Consider the following 23,198-nt stretch of genomic DNA (forward strand, 5'->3'; position numbering starts at 1 on the left):
TGAAATCACAGCCGGATGCACACTGCAGACAGGCTCACAGCTGGCTTAGCGGGTACCTGAGTCTGATGAAGCATGTGAACCAGGCTGGCTGGCACAAGCAGCCACCAGCAATCGGAAATACAGGCAACAGTTAAGGATCCAAAAAGTGGCAAAACAGTAAAAGGCAATCAAATCACAGCAGATATACTGAAAGTCCTTGACACCTTCCTGGACATACCAAATAGCTGGCCAAAATGTCTTGAGAATAACAGGGCTCTCCTCTCCCACAGACACACCAGAAGCTTTAGAAGCAAATCCAACTACTGCAATGGGGAAGCTTTTCCACAGCGTGAGTTTACAGAGAAAGAGGTGGTGCACAGAATGCTTAAACAAATTCTCCTACAGCCATCAGAAAGGAAGAGGGTTACTGAAAAATGAAAAAAAAAAAAAAAAAAAAGAAGTTAACCTAAAATGAAAATGCGCTTAAACAATTAGCCCTGAGTTTGCAAGATGTCTGCTGCCACAACGAATAATAAGATATAACAATAATTGCTCAGACTTATATAGCATTTCTAGCCCTAAGGCATGTGGAGCTCTTTGCAAATGCTGATATGCATTGTCTAAAAACACTTTGACTGATAAAACATGCTAATCTCTGGAGAGGGCATCCACAGCCTAACACATTCAGCATAGCTGTGCAAAAAGGTCTTGATTGGGAGCTATGCAGTTGAAACAGAAGGGAAGCAGGTGGATAATAAATTGTTATCCGTAATAGAATTTATTCAGGTACCAAAATTACCTTAAACCCTGTTTTGGCCCTCTGGAATGAATGGAGAGAGTCCCAAAGGACTTGGAAGCAGATTCGGTATGTTGGCACGTATTACGAGGGATGTATGTGCTCACTTAAATGTAATTGTTTAAGTTGTGTTCAGTTATTTAAGTGGTGTTTTCAATAGGTCTGGGCTTTGCCATGTGACAGGAGGAGATGTCAGGCAGTCCAGCTGCAGGGAGCACAGCACTATGGGCAGCAGTGCTCCTCTCGGGGCAACGGGTCCCTGCTCCTGGTGCAATGAGCAATGGAATCCTAATTACAGCCAGAAGGCAGATAATCTACGTGTATCTTCATCCATCTAATTTCCCCATTCCCAGTAGCAGCTATTCACCTGTCCTGTATTCCCAACACAGGACACATTGCTGTTGAGAAGCTCAGCTAAATATTACATGAGCATGAATTCATTTTTCAGCAGCAGCTTTCTGCTTTATGTGTATAAACCTGAATAAATATCTAGCATCGTATTGTTTATTCAGGAAGCAGAGCTGGGATTAAATTAGGTAGTCCAATAATGGTGCTCTGTATCAGTATGGACTCAAGTGAAATCAGATTAGAGCTTTTCCCAACAGATAATGTCCCGCTTTTTCATCAAGGCCTCCAAACCAATTGAAGTTACCATTCAAATCACTTCGTGCAGAACAGGAGCTGCTTGCTTTTACTGTCAGGAGACCTAGAAGGATGAAAAAGTAAATGTGTGGAAATCTAGCCCACCTTGACTGAGTGAGTCCCACCAGACAGATGACTTTCCTACTTTTGTCATGGACTCCCTTGCTGTTTTCCTGCACTATCTTTTGCAAGAGAGAAGAAAGGAAACTTCAAGGAAAGCTGCAGATGCTGGACAGGAGGGAAGCAGATGGGAGAACGGCAGTGGGTGCTGAGGCTTTGCAGCGAGGGAGGCATTTCTGAAGCCCTTGGGAGAGCACAGTCAGAGCTCTCCAGGGCTCCGCGTGGAAACTGTGTTCTTGTTCCAGGCCAGCGATTGCAAAATGCTGGAGACACTCTGTTCATTATGCAAACTGGCTGCGCAAAGCAGAGAGAAATAAGAAACAGTCATGCGTGTCAAAGACCAGAGAAGTTTAATTGGAAAAGACAACAATTAATGTAAGTTACTTAAAGTTTCCATTTGAATCAGAGAGACAGTGAAGTGAAACCCAACGATAATTGCAAAGAGAAGAAATGTTGACCTGCAGCAGGACTAGACATCCCTGTGGCTTCTTTCCCTCTTCTGCTTTTCCTAACGGCATCCTTCCTTCCAGCACCATCCTCCGACAGCACTGGAGGGGCTACCATCATCTGGATCACCACAAACTTCTGTAAACCAGATTGCTTTCCATTTTTCATCAACAATAAACAGATTAAAGAGAGGTTTGGCAGAGAGTAACAGGGCTGAGCCAGGGGTTTGGTTATGTAGGTTTTGCTGGTGACATATACAAAGACTGAGCAGGACGCAGGGTGGTATGGGCAGGCAGGCAGTTCCTGGAGTTACTGGACTGAGCCCAGCTTCCCTGGCTGGCCCACAGAGCACAAAATCCCCACTGTTTCCTGCAGAAAGGGCTCTCCCAGAAATCTCCAAATTATCTGGGTCATACTGCAAATGGGGAGATAGTGAACCAGGGGTTAGGCATTCCCTAGGGAGATACAAACCAAGGCAATGAACAGCAAATCTCAGATTAGAAGGAAAGCCTTAACTGGGATCCTGCCCCACCAGAATACATCAATTGCCTTTGTTACCCAAAGCACAAGTCATGCAATTAAAAACAGACAAAAATTACTTGATATTTCAATCACTTCCAAGCTCAAGGTGCCCTTCAGTATCTTAGCTTCCCTCCCAGAAACAAACCAATGCAGCAAAGTTCTGATCTTGAATCTTGCATTACGCCAAATAACAAGAAGGGGTTTATCTTAGCTCTAATCTCTTTTTCCAATATACAGACATATTGAAAGAGATTACCTTACTAAAATTGAAGGAAACTGTGGTATTTTAAAACCCTAATCCCTTCTTTCCTGTGTAGGAAATAAGATAAAGATCTTGATTTCACTCAGTATAATTACAGGAAGCTTTTATCAAAAGTTCTTAGTTTCCTCTGGTGAACCATTTTTTTGAGCTGTGTACCAGGCTTCAGCAGTGTCCTGATTATTGGCAAGACAAGTGGTTTTCGGGTGAAGGAAGGTACCAGATTCTTCTGACACAGGGTGCAGTGCAGATGCCAGCACCAGCTTACCCAAGGGCAGGAGTCCCCATAGGAGCTGGTTTCTACTGGGACACGCGGTTTGCTTTGGTGGCGGGTTTCATGGGGCTTGGCTGGCAGGTGGGACTGGTGTGCAGACAGCGAGGACCAGGAAGGGGCGATGTGCACACACGCTGCCCGCACAGCCCAACGTGATGCCAGCAGCGCTTCATCGTCCCAGGGAGCTGGCGTGATGCCGAGCAGGGGAGGGGAGCCAAGGTCACCCCATGCCCTTTCCCTACACTTTAACCTTTTTGCATAAGAATTTTGATGTGTCAAAAGAAAAAAAATCTTAAAACTGTTCAGCTTTTAAATTTAGCACAGATCCCTAGGACAGAAAGAACAGGGAAGGGGTGGGACGAGGAACCTTACCCTGGACCTCACAGATGACAGCTGAGAGAAAAGAAATTAGTGTCTCAGCTTCCTACCCTGGGGATAACGCAACCTCAATAAAAAGCCTATTGCATTTACAAATACAAAGAAAAGCTTCAGCAATAACTTTAGAAAACACCCACAATAAAAAAATCAGTCCGCCCCCATGCAAGCTGGAGGTACACCGTACGCGGTAATGCTGGCGGTTGCTTCAGTAAGCACAGACATGCTTTGCCTTCCCAAAAACACGACAGGGGCAGAGCAGGGGCTGTATCTTAGCGAGCACAGCTTCAGAGAGGCTCCCGACTACCGTGTCTTGCCATAAGCTCCCACCCCCACAGAGCTTTAATGGTGTAAATCCTGCTCTTTATTTTCCACGCTGTGCTGGAGTCTCCCTTCCTCTTTTGCAGCTCTTGGTCTTTGGGATTCTTTTTTCTGTTTTTTGGATTTTAAATGATGTGGGAAGCGGGTGGTAGCCGCAATCACTGCGCTGCCTGCCTGGGGGTGTTTGTGCAGCAGGAGGCCAAAGGCAATGTGTGCCAAACACCCGGCAGCTCCCGCTCCCTTCCCCTTCGGATGACATTACAGTAGGACAGAAACAGCCTGGAGATGTGTCTGCGTCATGGTTAAGTAAAAGGGGCCAAACCCCCGCTGGTGTTGGCTCCCGTTGCTGCAGAGCTGCAAGCCTGTGTACTTTTTTGACTAGCTGAAGCAATCAGCTGGGCTGTAGCACCCCTTGGCTCTCTACCCTTTCTCCCCAGTTTTCCTTTTTAACCCTTGCACTTCAACAGTGAGGAGAAAGCTGCTGGAGGAGAGCTGAGAAGGCTGAGTGGTCCAGGGCTTGGCGACAGGAGCATCATTGGAAGGTGGGCACGGGCGATCGGTGTGGGGAAGCAGCCAGACAGTGATGGGAAGGGAAGGAGCCCCTACTGAGCTGCCCACCTTTGCCCTCCGCACATCCCCATGCACGCTGCCATGCTGGATTAAAGTCCTGGCCGTTGCAAATGCTTTTGCCCAGGGCGGACTCTGCCTGGAGGAGCTTTGTGTGCCACCAACTGCCACAGGGCGCCCTGTGCAGTCGCCTACTTGTAGAAGTCAGGAGATACATAAATACACACATCTTTCTTCAGATGAGGGAGAGGGGAAAGGAGGGACAAGACACTTGTGCAGATGATGATGTCCCATCTTTTTGTGGGTTGATGCTGCACAGAACAACACATGGCCAAGCCCTCTGCCAGGTGTGCAACCCTCGATTTTTATGGTCATAACTTCTGCTGTTGTGGAACAGACCCAAGGGCTTCTCTGCTCTTGCATCCTGCATCGCAGAGTGTATAATCTCACCCTGCACTTCATGACTCAGCCCATATCTCCTGTTTCAGCTAACATGTACCTCCTGATATTTATAGCGCTCCGCGTCCTGCTTGTGATCCTTCACAACTCCCAGTCACAGTATTTGTGAATGTTACTGCAGAAAAGACTGATGACAAGTTGTAAAATCATGCCAGGGAAGCTGGAACATAAGTTTGATTGTAAATATTGGCAAAGCTTCATAAAAAATTACAAGAAAGCTCCTCCAAGAAATTACAAACCTCTTTTTTTAGTTGTTACTGAGTCTAATGATCTCCTATATTTCTACAGAATACCTTTTCACATTTGCAGCTAATGAAATTTCAGTGAAAGCCAAATTATCTCTTGGCTACAACTAACAACATTAGCAAAGGGGAAGACTTCATAAGTGCTATATTCTAATTCCCCAGTCTGAGCCTTTTCCCTGGTACAAGATTGTCCCCCTGTACTATTTTTAACTACTTTGTCCAGTCTAGCTTCAAATGGTAGAATGAGATGAGGCATCTGTATGTACTGCACGTGCCATCACATACCCACTCTGAAGAATAAATGGGGCAATAAGGGCAAAGGTACAAAAGAAATGTATTTAGAGAAGTAATGGATGTTATTTCAAGGTCACCAAGAGCCCTTGTGCTGAACCAAATGCAAACCAACACACTTCTGCTGCCTCTGCTAACACTTCAGGGACAGAGATGGAAGTTTCCTCCTTTCTTGCACTCATCACCTGCACCGGGCTGCAATAAAATACTCTAGCTACTTACAAAGCCACACATTGCTGAGAGCTGATCGGTTTAGGCTGCGGTCCAGCCTACCAGCTCAGTGCTGCATAGTGTCCCTCTGCTCCCCAGCTGCCACTGCCTGTCCCTCGCTTGTCTGAGGCACAACCACTTGGCATTCGGGCTGCCTTTCCCCTCTGAAACTGTGCAGCACCCAGCAAAACAGTGAACTTGCTCCTGGCTGGGTGCTCTCAGTGTTAGTACAACAAAGCAATGGATTGAAAATGAAAGGGCTGAGGACACCCCTGTCCTGGAGACAGGGTCACTCAACCAGCAGAGATCCTTATCATCACCCAGTATGTCCTGAACAAAACAGGCTGCAGGTCTTCCCTGAACGTACTCTTGCTTTGTGTTCAATACCTGTTCTTGAACTACAGAGGTTATTGCAAAGAAAGCCAACCTTCAACTTCTAGTGGTAGAAAACTGCATATGATAATCTGTTTTCATGACTTACAATTTTCACTGTTAAAAACGAACACTGTATTTCTAAGCCAAGTTTATGCACTTAAACTTCCCAGGTCTTTCCCTTGCTACACATCTGTGCATTAGACTTCTGCACCCAAACAGACACTGATCTCTCTGCCTTCTCCAGTACAAGATAAATAGATCATGTGCCAGAATTATTTTGTTACAGCCTCTTTTTGAAACCTTTAATCACACCGCACTTTTTCCAGCCTCCTTCTGAAGCGCAGTACCCCACTGCCAGCCCTGCCTGGGCTGGGTATGTGGGCAGCACTGGCTCTGTGCCTGCTGGAATGGCCCCCTTTGCCCTTCAGGCTCAGTATCAAGTAGGAGCTGATGTTCAGCATTAAAGCCTGTTTCACACTGGCTGTTTATTAGATCAGCCTCTGGTCTGTGTTCAGTATGCCAAGCGGCACAGCCATAAAGACCATATTTCTGTAACTCTGTGGAAACATTTTCCTTGTGCTCAGTTAACCAAGTAAGTCAGAGCACAGAGTAGCCCTGTGCTGCTCGCTCTCATTACTGTTAATCCCTTGTGCTATCTGCATATGCTGTTATCAGCAATTATTTGTCTTTCTCCAGAGAAGATATTAAAAGTCAACAGCTTATGGCCAAGACATGTTCCTTAAGAGTCCTGACTAGAAATACACCCACTAGAAGATGCTAATTTTATTATGACTGACAAACTATGACGGTAATCTAGTTAACATGTGCCATGCTGATGTAGGTACCAAGTCAAACGTGTCACACCTTGCAAACTGTAACCTCATAAAATAAAATTAGTTGGGAGAATTGAGAGCTACTTTTCATAATCTCATGTTTACGGGTGGTACAGATATTACTTTGTCTTTTCAGATTTTTTTATATTGTATTCTAGACGAAACAGTCTGAACACTATTAATTAAGGACCATGTCCTTCCTTCCTATTTATCTGTGGGTGCAATTTGTGCCAAATCTGGATCCTGGGAATGAGACAGAGGCAGCCTCAGATACCAAGTTGCTGATCCACAGGATTACAATCGTGAAAAGCCCACTTGCCAGCCAGCGGGAAATACTGCGTTGCAGCCACTGCCCCGAGGGGAACGGTGAGGCAGGAAGCACGGGAACCCGGTCCGTGAGGTCATTTGGGAAATTGGGGCAATTACTGTTTCTCTTGCTGTTGTCTGATAGATGCAAAATCAGCAGGATGGGGGAGAAAGCTGCACTTTACGTAAGCAGGTGGTCAGGTATCAACAAGATCTGAAGCAGTTCAGCTCTGCTGTTGGTTTCCACATGGGTCAGAATTAAGGCAAAAGTGGGGCTTTGTGGGGTCCTGAGGCAGTTTCCTACTACCACAGTCACACCACATAATGAGATGATTTTTGTAAATTCATCAAGCATCAGTTTGTTAAAAATAAGACATCTTCCCCCACTAGTCTTACCAAGAGGTTGTTTCAAACCGTCACTGCCATGATGGCTGGAAACTTTCAACTAATTCCATGCTTAAATTTATTCTTGGCCACTTCATATCCATTTGTTCCTGTGACAGCATTATTCCTTACTTTAAATAACTCTTCTTCCTTCACAGTCTTTACCCCCCTGATGTATTACAGACGGCAATCAGATCCCCTCTCAGCTTCCATTTTGCCAGGTGAAACAAGCCAGCCATGCTCGGGCTGTGGTACAGAGCCACGCGGTGCCGCTTCTGCCAGCACAGGGAACTGATACTTGAACTGAAATTATCAGAGTGGAAAACACCTCTTCAGCAATTTCTGGCTGTACTGCCCAGAGGGCTCAGCCCTGGGGCTGTGCCAAAATAAAGAAAATACTCTTTGTCACCTCTGAAGTCACCACTTCTAAATGTTTTGGTTAATATAATATTTCATGCTTTGGGATAGACAGCTCTCACGAGGCTTCTCTCCTTGGCGTGTCTCTGTACCAGGTGGAATAAGCAGCCTCCAGAGTGACCCATGGAGCCACCCACTCGATACCCTTCCAGCAGTGCTTGTGCTGCATGGGGTACGCTGTTGGCCATGCCTAATGCTGTACTTGCAGACTTGAAACGGGGAAAGTGTACAAGACTGGTGAAAAGGGCTCCCTGACAGCACCCAAGGATGTCAGCATTGCTTATCCAGGCCCCTGCAGCTGATGAAAAATGACAGTACTGTAATTAAAGTCAAGTCCACCAAGACTTATGTCCATTAAATGAAAAATTTCATTAGCTTCTCTTGTGCCTCTTGCTAAGCAGTGGAGCGCCCCTAAGGACAGAGCCCTCCCAGGTGCAGAAGAGGACATTCCTTCAGGTCCTCCAGCCACCACAGAGCAATGTGATAATGTGCCTGCAGGGTACAGTCAGCTGAGGGTGGCTGCCCACAGGCCTGCTAATTAGAGTAATTTAATCACAGGAGCATGATAGTTTGCATGCAAACATAATGTTTGCATCTGTTTGCTAAGATGATGCAAAATAAATCCCTACCATCAAGGACAAGAATCAAAATCCCATCCCAAACATATGCAAAGATATTAGTTGCACCCTAGCAGTATTTCATCAGCTCCTCTGAAAACAAAAATTGTTTGTGTCTCTCAACAGGGAGTTTCCACTAAGCTCCTGTCGAAAGGAGAAGAAAAGCAGAATTTGCAGGGGATGGAGATATCAGGGGGATATCATAATTTGTTGTGTTTCTCAAGCTTTTGCTCAGAAACTTCCTAAAAAGAGCTTAGTGGGAATGTGCTTTATCAGCACATTCACAAAAGGGTGAAGTTCTTGCCTATTAGTCCCATTAATAAAGCGGCTGCAGGAGAAATTACAACACACGTCCTAAGGCTTAGCAGCCTGTAATTGCTCCAAGTCGCACAAGCACAGTAAAATACACACTGCTTACATTGTGCCTCCAAAATGACCTATGGAAATCCAGTGTGAAACAGTGAGCAATGAGACAACGAAGGGAAGAGCAGACCATGTCCAAATGATCTCTCTTGGGCTAACGACTTTGTAGTGAAGACAATGATAACATATGTCAAAGCTCTGATCCATCTTGGAGGATCATTAAGACTCCCAGGCAGTGCCTGCCAGTCAGAAATTTTAACCCTAATGGTCTGATTTTGCTCTAAATAACTGTATAGCTTTGGGCAGTAGTATCCTGTCACTAGAATTCTTTTCCAAATGATACTTTATTGATAAGAAAAAAACCACAGAACATCTACAGAAAAATCTGTTCGGTTTTTGTAAAGGGGAAAAAAAACCTTTTAGAAGGATATCCATGTTGTAGTTAGTGCTAAAATAAAAACAAAAAATCAACTTAAAATCAAAGACCTGCATTATTTGTATTTAAAAATTGAGTCACAGTGAAGATTCACTTCCACATCAATTTGAAATCTAGGCAAACAAAGCTAAATTAGCATGTTTGTAACTGATGGTTTTTGTTCCCTTGTCGGGTCTGTTTGTGAGTTTTGTGCACCCAGATGCCTATCTGCCCCTTGCCTATTTCTTAAGAGCAAAAGCGAAAAAAAAAAAAACCCTTTCAGAAACTCTGGGAGAACCAATAAATATTAGATTTTACCCTTTCAACTAACTTGATGGAGCCTCCAGGCAGCCTAGCAGAGTGAACGAGGAATGCAAATAGCTGGCTTTGAAGCTGAGGGCAATCATGAGACCCTGAGTTCGAACCTAAACCTTAATCTTTCACCTCTGAGCCTGCTGCAGATCAGAGCATTTTGTAAGTTTGTGCAAACAAAGCTGTGTTATATTTTACATTTTCTTTTATTTGTTTGGGGTATTTTGTTGTGGGTTTGTTTGGGTTTTTTTAAAAGCAGCACTGAAGCCCTTCCTTCCCCAGCTTGGCCAGTTGCTGCTGCATCCCAGAGCACACCATCCTCTTTCCAACAACACAGAGTAGGGTGTAACAACCCCCTGATAACACAGACTGTAAACATCTCCTTTCCAGAAATTACTTCCCTCGGCGTTACATAATTAGTCATTTCTGCAAATGTGTGCACGTGTGCGAGAGAGGAAGAGGAAAAACAGAGGGGAGACAAATACTAAGCATGATGTAGTAGCAGCAGACTTGGGCTCAGATTTCTCTCTGCTGCTACTGAAGCGGTTTTCAGGGACTTCAGCAGGGAGGGCTGAGATGTTGTCCTGGCTGTGCCTGACTTGTCTCCCCACACACGCTGCCACAGTCCCTCCTTTCTCCAACACACCTCTGCCGGTGCCAGCGGTCACCGCTCTGTCCTGGGAAAATGCGATAACGAAGGCACGCGTTCCCCCTGGTCTGAGGCTAAATGCACCTTCGCAGACGAAGCACCCGAGCTGGGAGAGCTGCCGGCTTTCCAAATGCCAAATGCCTCAGGAGAGCTGGAGAAGCGGCAGGTGGGCAGAGGACAGGGAGGCTGCGCTGGCCACGCTGTCGGCTGAAGGCTTGGCTGGGCTGGGGTGGGCCAGCCCCACTGCTGGCCCCAGCCCATGGATGCTGCTGCTGCTGTTGCTGAGGAGGAGGAGGAGGAATGGCGGGAGCCACTGGGGCTTTCCGACCCCCAGCAGCAAGTGTGTTATTCTGCCTTGGGAAGCTCTGTGGTCTCTGCGGCTTAGTGCCTAAGGAAGGATAAGAGATAAGAGGAAGAGGAGGAGGCAGAACAGGAGGAGATATTTCACTTGGAAATCCAGATCCTTGAGAGAGACCTGCAAGTTCCATCAGAAAGCAGCTCTGAGTAATAAACCTCTGTGTTTTCTGAGTCAAGCCACAACTGCAGCCCATGCAATCCCACCATCACAGGCAGGACGGGATCGCTGCTCCATCCCTGCCCTACAAACACAAGAGAAATGACGCACGCCAGGCACTGAACCTGCTACGTGATTCAGCCCATACTCCCTGCCTGGGTGCACAGGGAAACCACAACACCCTTTAACCCATCTTGTGAAGCCACGTCTGAGCCCAGGAGCTCGGAAACAGCCAGAAGATTTGTAACACGACAGCCACCAAAGGCAACTCTGCAGAAGGGGACGATGCATGGTGGCACAGGGACCCCTGGCCATCCAGGATCTGACTGAGCACTGATGGAGTTAATGACATTGTGAAATTCAAGCTGTCAAAAAAGGCATGGTCATTGAAAATCATCTTTCAAAAGACACAAATTGCTTTGCTTCCACAGCACTGGGCATCTGGGCATCCTGCTGGCTATTTGCTGCAGGCAGCACCCAGGCTGCCGCTCAGGCAGGGGTGTCCTCCATGTTGGGGTGTCAGGGACATCCCAGGAGCAAGGGGAGATAGGGGTCTGAGCTGGCAGCCTTGCAAAGCCAGAAGGGTTTCAGGATGGCTGCTCATCTTTGTGAAAAGCTACCTTGTGAAAAGTAAACAAAGGGGGAAAAGTCTCTTTAACTTACTCACTGTTTTAGAGCTGCACAAAGCAATGCAATGCCACCAGCCCATCCATCCTGCCTGTACGTAGTGGTCTCTAGCCCAAAGGCTCCTGTGCTCCTGGCCAGGAAAAGGCAGGGAGAAAGGAAGAGCTCCTACCCTTGCCTTTATGGACTAAAAGTGGCAAGACAAAGCTAAACCCCGGTGCAAACTCACCCTCAAGCCCCGACCCTCCTGCCAATCCCACATGTCAAAGCCTTGCACAGGGGAGTCTGGCTGACGAAGCAGGGGCAGTGGGTGCGCAAGGCACCCACGGAGCTCCCCTCACTGTGCAGGCATCGCCGGAGCCGCAACGCCCCTCAAACTACAGCAGGCATTTCACAGTATGCAGGTGCCAGGAGGGGCTTCCAGCTCAGCGCTGGGGCAGCTGTGTGGGAGGGATGTGGAGGGCACTGAGCCATGGGGCAGGACCACCCCTGTGCCCTGCCGTTGGGGAAGCATCGCTGATAGGCACACATCACTTATTCCTTTGCTCCACGGCAGCTCTGACCTTCTCTTCCCTACAGCCAGGGTGGATTTATTGTTATTCCAACAGATCTGTAAGCCATGGAGTTGCTAAACTTCTGAAAACTGGAGACCCGAGTTGCTGTGTTGCCTGTTCCAACAGCAGCAAGGAAGCACTGGGGCTCGCTGCAGTTCAGGAGATTTACTGGCACAATTACTCATGTTCCCTATAGGGATCAATAAGACTCCACAGCAGTGCTTTGGTGTTGAGCACTGGCTACACGCAATGATTTACTGCACACTTCCCTCAGCATTTTGTGCACCTTCAGATTGCTGACATAAGTGTGGCCTGATTGGGTTATTTATTTAATTTTATATTTACGAAGACAATGAATTTCCAGCCCCCAAGGTGCATGCTGCTTTTTTTTTTCACTTTGTTTCTCTTGGCTCCTCTAAAAGGAAAATCAGGTTGTGTTTTACTTTGGAGAAATAAAATTGGCATCAGCCCTGTCTGAGAAGACCTCTCTACAATGGAAAATGAGTAAATAAACCACTCACTGTAGCTTTCCCTGAAAAGACTAGTTCACTGCACTGTGCTGAACAGTGCACTTCTGAGAGGAAACGGGGAATACACCAAAGTGACCTCCTTGACCCAAATGTTCCAGAATTTGTCTACTCTGATCATTGCTCAAACATATTTTACCCAAAGTCATCTTCTTTGCTGTGGCAAAATTTCAGAACTTGTTTTGTCCAAGAATTCATGCAATGCTGATCTGGGTTCCCATCCACTTGAGCATTACGAGAGTTCTATGATTCACGAAGGCCTGAGTTTGTTGTTTTGTGTTGAATAGATATCTATGCATGACAAAATATATGCAAGCAATATGTTTAAAAGGGAAGATAGCATTTTTCAGGTTATTATGGCATTTTGCTTTCAGTCTCGTGGTGCACAGAACTCCTAAACACATGCTACAGCCATCCAGAAATGCCTATTTCAGTTAATTATTGCACTAATTTTTGCCATATGTTAGAGTCCTCATTGTAAATTCTCCTATCCACTCATTCACAATGATTCCTAAGTTCTTTCAATGAATGATATTCCAAACCATAGGTTATTAGAACTATGAATTGCAAATATTTATAATGAATTACACCATTTGTGTTGCAGCCAGAGAAACAAACCTTTGTATATGACATGTGAGTGGCAATCTCAGCCATTGAAAAATGACCAGGGCATGAATTTTGGATTGTAGCCACACCTGCAGATTTCAGTTCACCATTTGCATGTCCCCTGCTTGAATTTTGCAGTTGGTGGTACACATCAGAATTTAAATAAGTGAATATCCAGTGGTAAAAAAGGGATTCTGGCAATTCCTACATTTGCAGAAAACAAACCTGGAAAAGAGGCAAATCAAAATTTTCTTTCAAAGCTGAATATTTAGTTCTAATACTCTTTCCCATCGTACATATAGACCCAGCTCTAACCAAATCCTATCTCCTGGCTGTTCATGACATCTTCAAAACACGTTTTGCACTACATCTTACCCTGCCCAAGGAATGGGTGTCTCTCACACCAGCTAATGGAGAGTTCAAGAACAAAATGGGTGACAGGAAATCCTTTCCCCATCTTCTGGTACATAATTTAGGGATAAAGTGGGGCAGTTGCCAGGGGATTAAGAAGCTGCAGTCACCCTCATACCATGGTTGAGCCACTGTGCTCCCTTGCCCCATCGCCACCAGGGTTGTGTCTGGCCCCAGGTGCGCTGTAAAGTCTCTTCCTGCCTGGGTCACCCAGAGCACCACAGTCTTTACCGAGCACTTGAAAAATAAATTTAAAAAAAAGAAAGAATGAGAACTGTCTCCAAAGAGGTCCCTCAGTCTGTGTGCAGCGAGTGGGCCTGCCTCTTCTCGCTGCCGTGTTTTACTGCACTCTGCTCCTCCTTCTTCTTTTTTTCCCCGTTCCTAATATAAATGTGAAAATTCCGAAAATGGGACTGTCAGACCATTTTGACACTAAAGTTATCAGAAGAAAAAAAGAAGAAATGCCTTCTCTCCCTGGAAGGCACTCTCACAGGTCAAACGCACCCAAGAGCAAGAGCCTGAATTTTAACAGTGACAAACATAATCTTGCACTTGCAGATGCACCGGTGAGATGGTTGTGAGCAAGGACAGAACGGTTTGGACAGGTAGAGCTGAAGGAAAGTTCAGATCTTCTCAAGATTGGAAGTGGAGAGGAGTGAGAAATTCCAGACCGACTGTCAACCACTCCTGACTCCCTTTGAGGCTAAACGACCCACATCAGCTTAATACAAAATTGCAATACTCTGTGGGTTTTGGGGGAGGAACTCTGCCCTAGATTTAGCACAAGATCTGCCCTTCTCTTCACTGCTCTCCCTGCCACAGTACAAAAAGCAGTTGTAAAATCCCACTTGCACAACTTCCCCATCTGCAGAAGCTCTTGGTTGGGAAGAAACAACTTCAACGTTGGAAAAGCAGCATGTGAACCAAGTCCAGCCTCTACGCAGCTTCTCAGTCGTGTTGGTATGAAGCCAACCCATACAGGAAGGTTTCAATATTTCAGCTGCTGGGCACAAAACCCTTGTATTTCCATGCTAGTAAAGCAAATGTATGTTATATCTTGAGAGAACCTGGCTCACTGAACTTCTCTACTATTCACGCTCAGTCCAACCTTTTTTGCATTTAAGAGAGAGGCACTGAAGAAACACAAATTCCTCAAGTGAGGTTAACTGTTCAAAGACTACAGTTAGTCTGTTTTCCTTTAATCCTCACGCCTCTATCATCAGTCCATAATCTGCACCAGGGAAATCAGTCACACTTTTCTCATCAGTTACAAAGCTGAGGAAAACAGAAAATAATTGCTCTCTGAAGTGCTGACGTGCAGAGCCACATCCCTCCGGCACGCAGAGGGAGGAGGGGATGCAGCAGTGGGAAGCGAGTGCCTTCTGCAGAGCTGGAGTGATATGGAAAGGCAGAAGATAATCTGACTTGCAGTTGTACCATGTTGAAGGGAGGCAACCTGCTCTTACCCATAAAAGTACTCACAAAAGCTAGAAGTGGACAAGATGCCTTTGTGCAGTTTTGGTTCGTATGAGGCCTTTTGCAACGGTTGTCACATCCAGATTGACAGGATTGTTATATATTTCTATGGGTAACTTGTATGTGGGAGCAGAGCAGTATAGTGGGAGGGAGAAGCTGGAAATGAGGAAAGCCTGATCTCAGCTCCATGGTGGGATCCACCATTTACTACAGCCCACCAGAGCCTCCCCAGTTGGCCAGGATGGCCAAGACCGTGGCCACTCCTAGCTTTGGAAGGAAGGTAACCCTTCACATTTGCTTTGGCCATTGCAGAGACATTGACATGTTTAAAAAGAGTCTCAAAATGTTTGTCAGCTCAGGGACACTCAGCACAGAACGAAGGAAACCCCCAGCAGCTCAGGCCTCCTGGAGGTGTGCAGAGCCTCCCTGGCTGCTCACTCTCTCAGGAGCCCGTCTCCACTGCCCAGCATCCCCAGGGCAGTACTGGCCTGAGCCTGCCTCTCCCACAGGGCACCAGCAGGATGATGAGGTCTCACAGCAAGATAACTTAGTGCAAAAGCAGCGAGACATGAGGAGGCACTGGCATTGCCTTCTGCAACACTTGGAAGTCAAACGTCAGCATGGACTGAAGCAATTCACCTTCTGGGCTGCCGTGCTCCCTGCCCTCCACATCTCAAACCCACACCTAAGAGAGACTCCCTGTTGTCTCTCTGCCTTGTATACTTAACAAAAGGTATCCTGTTGCTGTGCTTACTAGCCAAAATAGATGCCACTCTTTCTTTGTGTTTAGGCCACCGGCCTGGCCCCATGGTGAGAGCACAGAGCCACCCTCGTTAACCAGGGACAGGAACGAGCCCTCCCTCCCTTTCTCCCTGCACAGGGATGCCTTTCCAGCATTCACCCCTGCAGCTCCCCAGCCAGAGATACTGGCTCATATGCTGTGGCATGGCACGCTGCACGCAACAAGGGCTGCTCTCTCAGTCCTCCTAACCGCAGCAGAGGAATATCTGGCTTGTCCCTGGGAGCATGGCTCATTTTGATAGAAATACAGGCTGAGTGTGGCATGCATCCATCACAGACAGAGGGCTCTGGGACCATAGCCCCCAAACAGTTTTTAATTAGCAGAAGATAAATCCATTGTAATGTCCTTCGTGCCTTAAAAAGCTTGAGGGCTGTCTCTCATCCATTATAACACTCAGGACTCCTTCCAAAACTTCAGAGATCACTGCAGAAGGGAGCCTGGGGCAAACCAGCAAATCAGACTCAGCTGGGAAGTGCTCAGTGTTTGATTCAGTCTCCAGATGGGTTCAGGTCTGAACACAAATGTGGTTACCCAGTCCTCATCTGCATGTGAACAGCCATGAATCCATCTACCAAAAGAACCAAACCTTCTCTAGACCGCTGCATAGAAATACCTTGTTTTTTCCCACGATTGCAGTTTGTTCTGATATTACAGGAGATAATTGTTCTTCCCTGCCTTCCTCCCGTGCTCTGCCTCCCACCCCTCCACTTGGTGAAAAGACAGCAGAGGGTGCCTTATACCACAGACCCCTCCGAACCCCTCTGTATCCCCACAGTGCACAGCCCACACACTCTCTCTTGCAATGAACACACTGTGGTACTCAGTGAAGGGTGGGGTGTGTGAAATGTGGCGTTCAAAATCATTGGGACCCCAAACTGCTGCCCACCAGGACTATGTCCTGCACCCCTGTGAGGCATGCTCAGCTCCCAGGGCTCCTGCAGAGCTGGGTGCTGCTGCTTTGCACAGGGGCAGGCTTACACTAAATGGCAGACACCCCAGCATTTTCTGAGCTGCTGAAACACAATGGCAAGTGTCCCTTCTCCCAGAGAGCCACTGAAGTGCCCCAGCAGGGTCAGGACATTTGGTGGAGTTCATCCTTTGCCTTTGCAGTTCAGAAGATGCAGCAGTGGCTGGTGGGGCTACAAAGGCACAACCTGAGAAGGGCCAATGGGGGTCATGATCCCTTTGCTAGAAAAGATGGAGTAGACAGCCACCCTTCAAGGTGCTCCCTGTGGGGTCAAGTTGTTCCCATCAAACGATACAGCAGGGCTTACCAAAATGCATAGACGGCTTCTGTGTTCTCTCAAATCTTTCCTCAACACACCTCTAGAGAAACTGCGCATGCCAACACTGATCTGTTATCTACAAACCCAGGTTTTTTGAGCACCCTAAAGATTTCTGGATGCTTCTCTTTCCCCTCCTTTTTTTAAACAGTTAACCCATTGGATATATCAAAGGCAAAGTGAAACCAATCCTTTGCAGAAACTCTAGAGAAGTACTCTTTCTAGTGACTCCAGGCATTTTGCAGCACCCACGAAACACTCACCTTAGTACATGAGTCGATCCATTTATTGTGGTGGTGGAACAGGGGACCGTCTGCCCCAAGATGGAAGGCCTTCGGTATCGCTCATCACCACAGCACAGGATGATGAGGAAGGCACGTCTGAAAGACTTGTTCAGGAAGGCGTAGAGGAAAGGGTTCAACCCTGAATTGATGTAGCCCAGCCACAGGAAAGCCGTCCACAGCTTTCCCGGCACCGTGTAGTTTATGAAAGGGTCCACTATGTTTGTGATAAAGAAGGGGGCCCAGCACAGGCAGAAGCACCCCATGATGATGCACAGGGTCTTGGCAGCTTTGGTCTCAGTCTTCATGCGGTGTGTACTGTGCTGGTCCGGGTGGTGCTGCCGGCCGTCGGTGGGGGCCCCTGCACGCTGCAGCACCCGGATCTGGCGGGCGTGTTCCCTGGCCGTGACGTAGATGCGGTAGTAGGCCAGTACCATCAGAAGGAAGGGAATGTAGAAGGCCACCACGGAGCAGGTAATGGCGTATGGCTTGTTCACCATGAATATGCAGTAGGTGGAATTGGAAGCCTTATTGAACTGCCTTTGCTGAATCTGGGGCAGGCGGAGGAAGGACAAGGACAAAGAAGGAAAGAAGTTCAGCACTGGTCCTTCAATACCAGCAGTCTGTTTGCCAGGACACCTCACCATTGCTTTCCAATTCTCTCTCCTCCTTCCCCTCTCTGATCTGCGGTACCTGCCTTACCCACTGCTGCCTCTCCTGCCTGTGCTCACACCATGGGCTCTCCAGCCCTGCTGGTCCCCAGGTTTGCAGGACCAGCGCACATTGCAGCCCTGGCATCCTACAGCACGCCTCAACCTGGCCAGTGACAATCAGCCTAACTCCCCAGTTCAGACACAGCGAACAGGAATAACTTCACTTTGCACCATGGGTTTTTTCAGTGCTCACTGCTCTGTTCATCAGGGCATGGTTTTACACCAAGGATGCACAAGTTTCACCCAGCCAAGTCCCACACGGGTATTAGAGAAGGACCAGATGGACAGGGAAGGGACCACACTGCAGCATGTAGGGGGCAGCTCCAGGATGGGGCTGACCCTGAGCTTCCCAGGCACAGGGACTGTGGGCAGCAGCCCAGGCAGGAGAAGTCTGCAGGTTGAGTTTCTAGGCTGAGATCCGGTCAATAATGTGTGATGGAAACAAAGAAGCAAAGAAAGAAAGAGGTCTTGCATGTGAGATTGGGAGCAGAGCAGAGACAGGATTTCTCTGAGGCTATTCTTGCTATAAAACAATGCCACTGCAGGTCCCTCAGGCCCATAATTTCTGGTGTTTATTCCAGGAAGAGAATAATCCTGGCTCCTGTTCTGTAATATCAAAATTATTTAATTGGCCATGTAAGGAAATTCACCTCTGAAATAAACTATGAAGCATTTTCACTAGGTAGTGTTTGAACCCTGCACTGCCTCTCAGCCCGCAGCTACTGAAATCCGCATGGTGAACGCCAGCAAGTTACAGGGAAGGGCAAGGCTCACACTGGTGTTTAGAAAATCTGGTACAGACAGCTGGGTGTTGAGACTTTTCTGAAAAGGTGGGGGCAAGAAATTAGCGGAAGAAATCAGAAGCTTGACATGGTTTGTCAAATAAACAAAATGCACCTCCCCTTTTCTACCAGCTGCAGGTCCTAAAGGTGCTTGTCTGGAAGCAATTTTGGCTTTATCGCCTTGTCTAGAGGCTTGTCAGCTTGCACCTGTTATTCTCCATGAGTCAGAAAGTATTCATAGCTCCTTGACTGAGACTTGGCATAGAAGATGCCACATCTCTTTAAACAAGTTCTTCTAAATAAGGTGTTTTCACGGTTTGCCATTTTAATTCCTGCATCTCTACATTGGAAGGATAGCAGATTTGCAGCTCTTAACTCCTTCCCCTGTAGACAGGATCCTGCAAGTGAAGCCAGGCTGCAGTGGGGAAAACTGACTCCTGCTGAAATGCACAGGGGAACTTCACCTCCTCCTCCCCTTCAAGTCTCACACCAAGACAGGGGATATCGATGGGACTGGCCCAAAGGATCATCCCTTCTGGGGAAGTCTGGGTTTCTTGGCTCTCCAAACACTGCTGGCACAGCAAGAAGGGACCCTCGGGCTAAGCTGGCAGTGGCCAGCACTTCCCGAGAGCTGCAGAGGCTGGGAGAACCGAGGCCTCCTGAGGTGTCCGTCAGGAGCCAGTTGGGGCTTGGTGTGTTTTCAAAGGACTACTCACTGAACTGATCAGTAGACATCAGTAAAAACCTCTCCAAGAGCCACCACTGTCTTTGCGTCAGTCCTTCCAGGACAGCGTCATTTCAAACCCCCTTAAAGAACAGCCTCCAGAAATTCAACAGCCCCTTTGAATTGATAACAAGAAGTTTCTCCTCCAGCCTCTCTTGCCACCTTTTCTCTGAATATTGCTTTTTAAAGAAGAATATACAGCACTGAATATGTTTGATACCAGGTTGGTGTACCTCCTTAGCTACTCACCAGATCAATGATGCCAATGCTATTCCAGCCTTGCATGATAGGGAGGAAAGAAATAAATGTTGGGATTACCCAGCACCCTCCAAGCATTACAGCAATGCGCAATGGAGTCATCTTGTTCCTGTAAACCAGAGGCTGGCAGCAGATAGCATAGTACCTGCAAGGAGAAAAGCAAGAGAACAACTGTCATCAAAGGAGACTTACAAGTCTTCTAAAAATAAAACTGTAAAGCATTTTCTCCAGCTTGTTTCTCCTGCCTTTCAAAACAGAGAAAAAAAGATTAGTCTACAGCCTATTTCCATTGACTGCCTCTCACACAAGGAGCTCAGGATATTTTCACAGCATGAGTAAATATGGTTTCATAGTGCCTTGCAGGGGAAAGCCAGTATTTTCTGTTTCCCAGCTCGGGAAAATAAGGCACAGATTAACGCTGTGGTTTGTCTGAGGTCGCAGAGCAAGGGAGTGACTTCATATTCAGCCCTCCTCTCCCTCTGCACTTAGTCACAAAGCTGTCTGCACCCTCCTTACCACGATGAATGAGTACCCCTTCCTTGCATTTAGCCATAACTGAGTAAATCGGGGTTTTCCAAACTGCAGTGGACATTTATTTTGACAAGACTGCAAAAGCTGTTATTGCAAATTAACAAAGTGTTTCAAAGCTGTGAAAATGTAAGCAAAATGAAGTGTATTTTTCTGTAACCAAGCTCCCTTTCTACCTCCCAGGAATCAGCCTCTTGTCTGGCTGGGCTTTAACCTTCTCCCGTAAGGACAGGGCAAATGTCTGCACAGGGCTTCTATTCTTTTCACTGTCAAGGGGACGTGCCCTATGCTCTCCTTTCTCCTCCTGATCCGTCCAACATATTCATAGTACAACAGGTCCCTGCTCTTAAAAGAACAACTAGCTATGAACTAGAAATGTCTTCTCAAAGAGATAAGGAATCAACTCTTCCATTTGTTTGGTTCCTGTGCTACCCACCTGCTAGCTGATCTCTACATCAGCAAGGTGTATCAAACATAAAACTGGAAATCTCATTGCCCTGAAATTAATATATACCCATAAGCATAGCAGATCAGCAACCATATCAGCCTACTGCAGATTTTTGGTGGTCCTGTCCTGACAGTCTGACTCAGGTTCCAAATTAAATATTTTAGATGTTTAGATTTTTGCATTTCAGCACACTGTGCAGAAACAGGCTGGTACTGATGTCCCCACAGCTGAGCAGAGAACTGGGGTCCAGAGGCACAAGATGGGCCCATAAATTCTCAGGTTTTCTAAATAATGAAATATATGATTCAGCTATGTGCCTGATGAATACATTTTCTTAGTGAATTAACAATGATCATCTGGTAGATGTAGTTTCCAGACTTGGTAAGCACAGAAATGATGCAATATGGTGCCCCATAGGATAGGATCACTGCATCGAACGAGCGGCCACAGTTTCAATAACTGTTTATAAAGGGAATGAATAATCTCTGTCAGAGATTTTTTTGAGTCGAGCCTCAACATCAAGGTGCAATGTGTACATAGAGAGAGCCTCCCTGCTGAACGCCTATAAAAGTCAATTTTATGAGGTCAGCAGAGTCATGAATTAGAGACATTAAATTAGCAAACAGACACTAAAGCTGAAAAACTAACCTGAGGAGAAGCCTGTGAGAATTTCTAAGTGTTAGCAGCACATTAAAATAAGGCATAGGTGAATGCACATAGCTTATGTGTATACATTAGAGAGATGTCCTTGAGGTGCGCAATTTATTTCATCAAGATTTGAGTGGGAACCAAAAGTTTTGTGCTAAACAGACACAAAAATCTAAGAATTTCCCATTTTTTTTAAGACTTTCTTTTTAAAAGTCATGTGGAGTCAACTGAATTGCTTTATTTTGATAATATCAGATTATATATTCCACACAAAGGGTTGAAATAATATCAAAGTGTCAAAAGAAAACATTTCTTAAAAGTCTCTCTGAAACAAGATTCAAAATGTCACAGGGGAAAAATGTTGAAACAAGCATTCAACTATTTCAGTTTGATCATTTCTACATTCTCTTCTGGTTTCATGTGTGCATGAAAATTAGCCTGTTCCTCTGAAAAGTTCCACTTTCAAAAAAATGTTATATTTGACAGTAACTGTTCTTCTAGAGCATTGGGTGAAATGTTCCTCTCGTGGAGCTCATGCTAACAGCCACGGCAGTCAGTGGGTCTGATTCCTGCACCCACTAATGTGGCCCTCACATCCTTCCCACGAGGGACAAGGAGAAACTGAATAATTTAGAGGACAGGATTTACATACTTTTGGAGCTTGCCTTCATTGGATCATGAGTTGAACAAGCAAGGGTATCCAGACTCGAAGACATGCAAAACTCAACTGGGTAAGGCCCTGAGTAATCTAATTAAGGGAAGATAGCTTTATGTAAGTTTGAGTTCGGCCCTGTTTTGAGAGGAGAGCTGGATCAACGACCTCCAGAGGTCCTTTCCAACCTACATTTTCCTGAGTCTACCAAACAATAAGGACCATCGTGGTCAGATTTCACTATCTTAATTATTTCAGAGGACAGAACAAATACTTCCTTTGTTCCTAGGATAACTACCCTCCTCATGACAGCCACAATGTGTTTGTGTAACCTTGTCCTGTGTTGCTAGAGCTTACTGCATTTGGATTTCCCCCTGCTCTCCAGCTTTCCTTCCCCCAGGAAACAAACTGATCTTTGAATTCAAACAGGTATTTTCGGCAACGTTTTTGACTGCTTATTAGGACAGATGGTGCTTCTCTTGGCATTACGTGCAACTGTTATTCTGACTCTAAACACAAGGGAGGTATCTCTGGCATATTTAATTGTTTACTTATCTGAGAGACACCTACTGGAAAGTGCTACCCAGTGCTGGACATCAAAGGATTCCCGTGACATGCCTGACAGCAAGTTACTGCAAGAGACTTTGCAGAAAGGGCAAAAGAAGAAATTCAATAAATAAATTGGAAAGAACAGCCAAGACACACCATTTCACATGTTGAATAAGCAAACAGCAGAGGAAAACCACGATGCATTGCTAATTAACTACAGCGGGAAAACAATTCTTCCAAGCAGTTTATTACAGTTCTTTACTTCTCTCTCTGCTGCAGCTGACAGCATTACGCTAGTAATAGTTTGCTATTAAAGGCCATTAGAGTAAAAATTATGCCTGTAAAAATGACATCTTAAGCTCTCATATTTCTTCCCTCCCAGTGATTCAGCAGCAATTTTCCTCCACTTAGATGTCAAAAGATTATATATATTTTTTTTATTTTTTTTTTTTGCTAACTGCTGCTACTGTGACTTCCCTTGTGTTCAGAAAGTCGAGCTGGGTTCCTCCTGCCCTACACCATTATTGGTAACAAGGTTCCGCAATCGGAGTGTGGGTGACAATTCTGCTGATGGTGAGGGAGGCAGAGAAGCAACAGTCCACAGCTCAGCAGGATTTCCATTCAATGGCCCCGAGAGTCA

The 23,198-nt window shown here is 46.3% G+C and overlaps 1 protein-coding gene across 1 annotated transcript in view; it reads right to left on the minus strand.

The window, feature by feature from the left end:
• HTR4 (5-hydroxytryptamine receptor 4) overlaps positions 1–23,198 on the minus strand; it is a 74,053-nt gene that overhangs the window by 38,324 nt on the left and 12,531 nt on the right. The window contains exons 4-5 of the mRNA XM_086470827.1: positions 19,725–19,878; positions 17,239–17,807 (exon numbers count right to left, since the gene is read on the minus strand). Coding sequence (XP_086326953.1) covers positions 17,239–17,807; positions 19,725–19,878 — 723 coding nt within the window. The remainder of the gene's footprint in view (positions 1–17,238; positions 17,808–19,724; positions 19,879–23,198) is intronic.

This window comes from Leptosomus discolor, chromosome 10 (assembly GCF_034619465.1).
Source record: "Leptosomus discolor isolate bLepDis1 chromosome 10, bLepDis1.hap2, whole genome shotgun sequence".
NCBI lineage: Eukaryota > Metazoa > Chordata > Aves > Leptosomiformes > Leptosomidae > Leptosomus > Leptosomus discolor.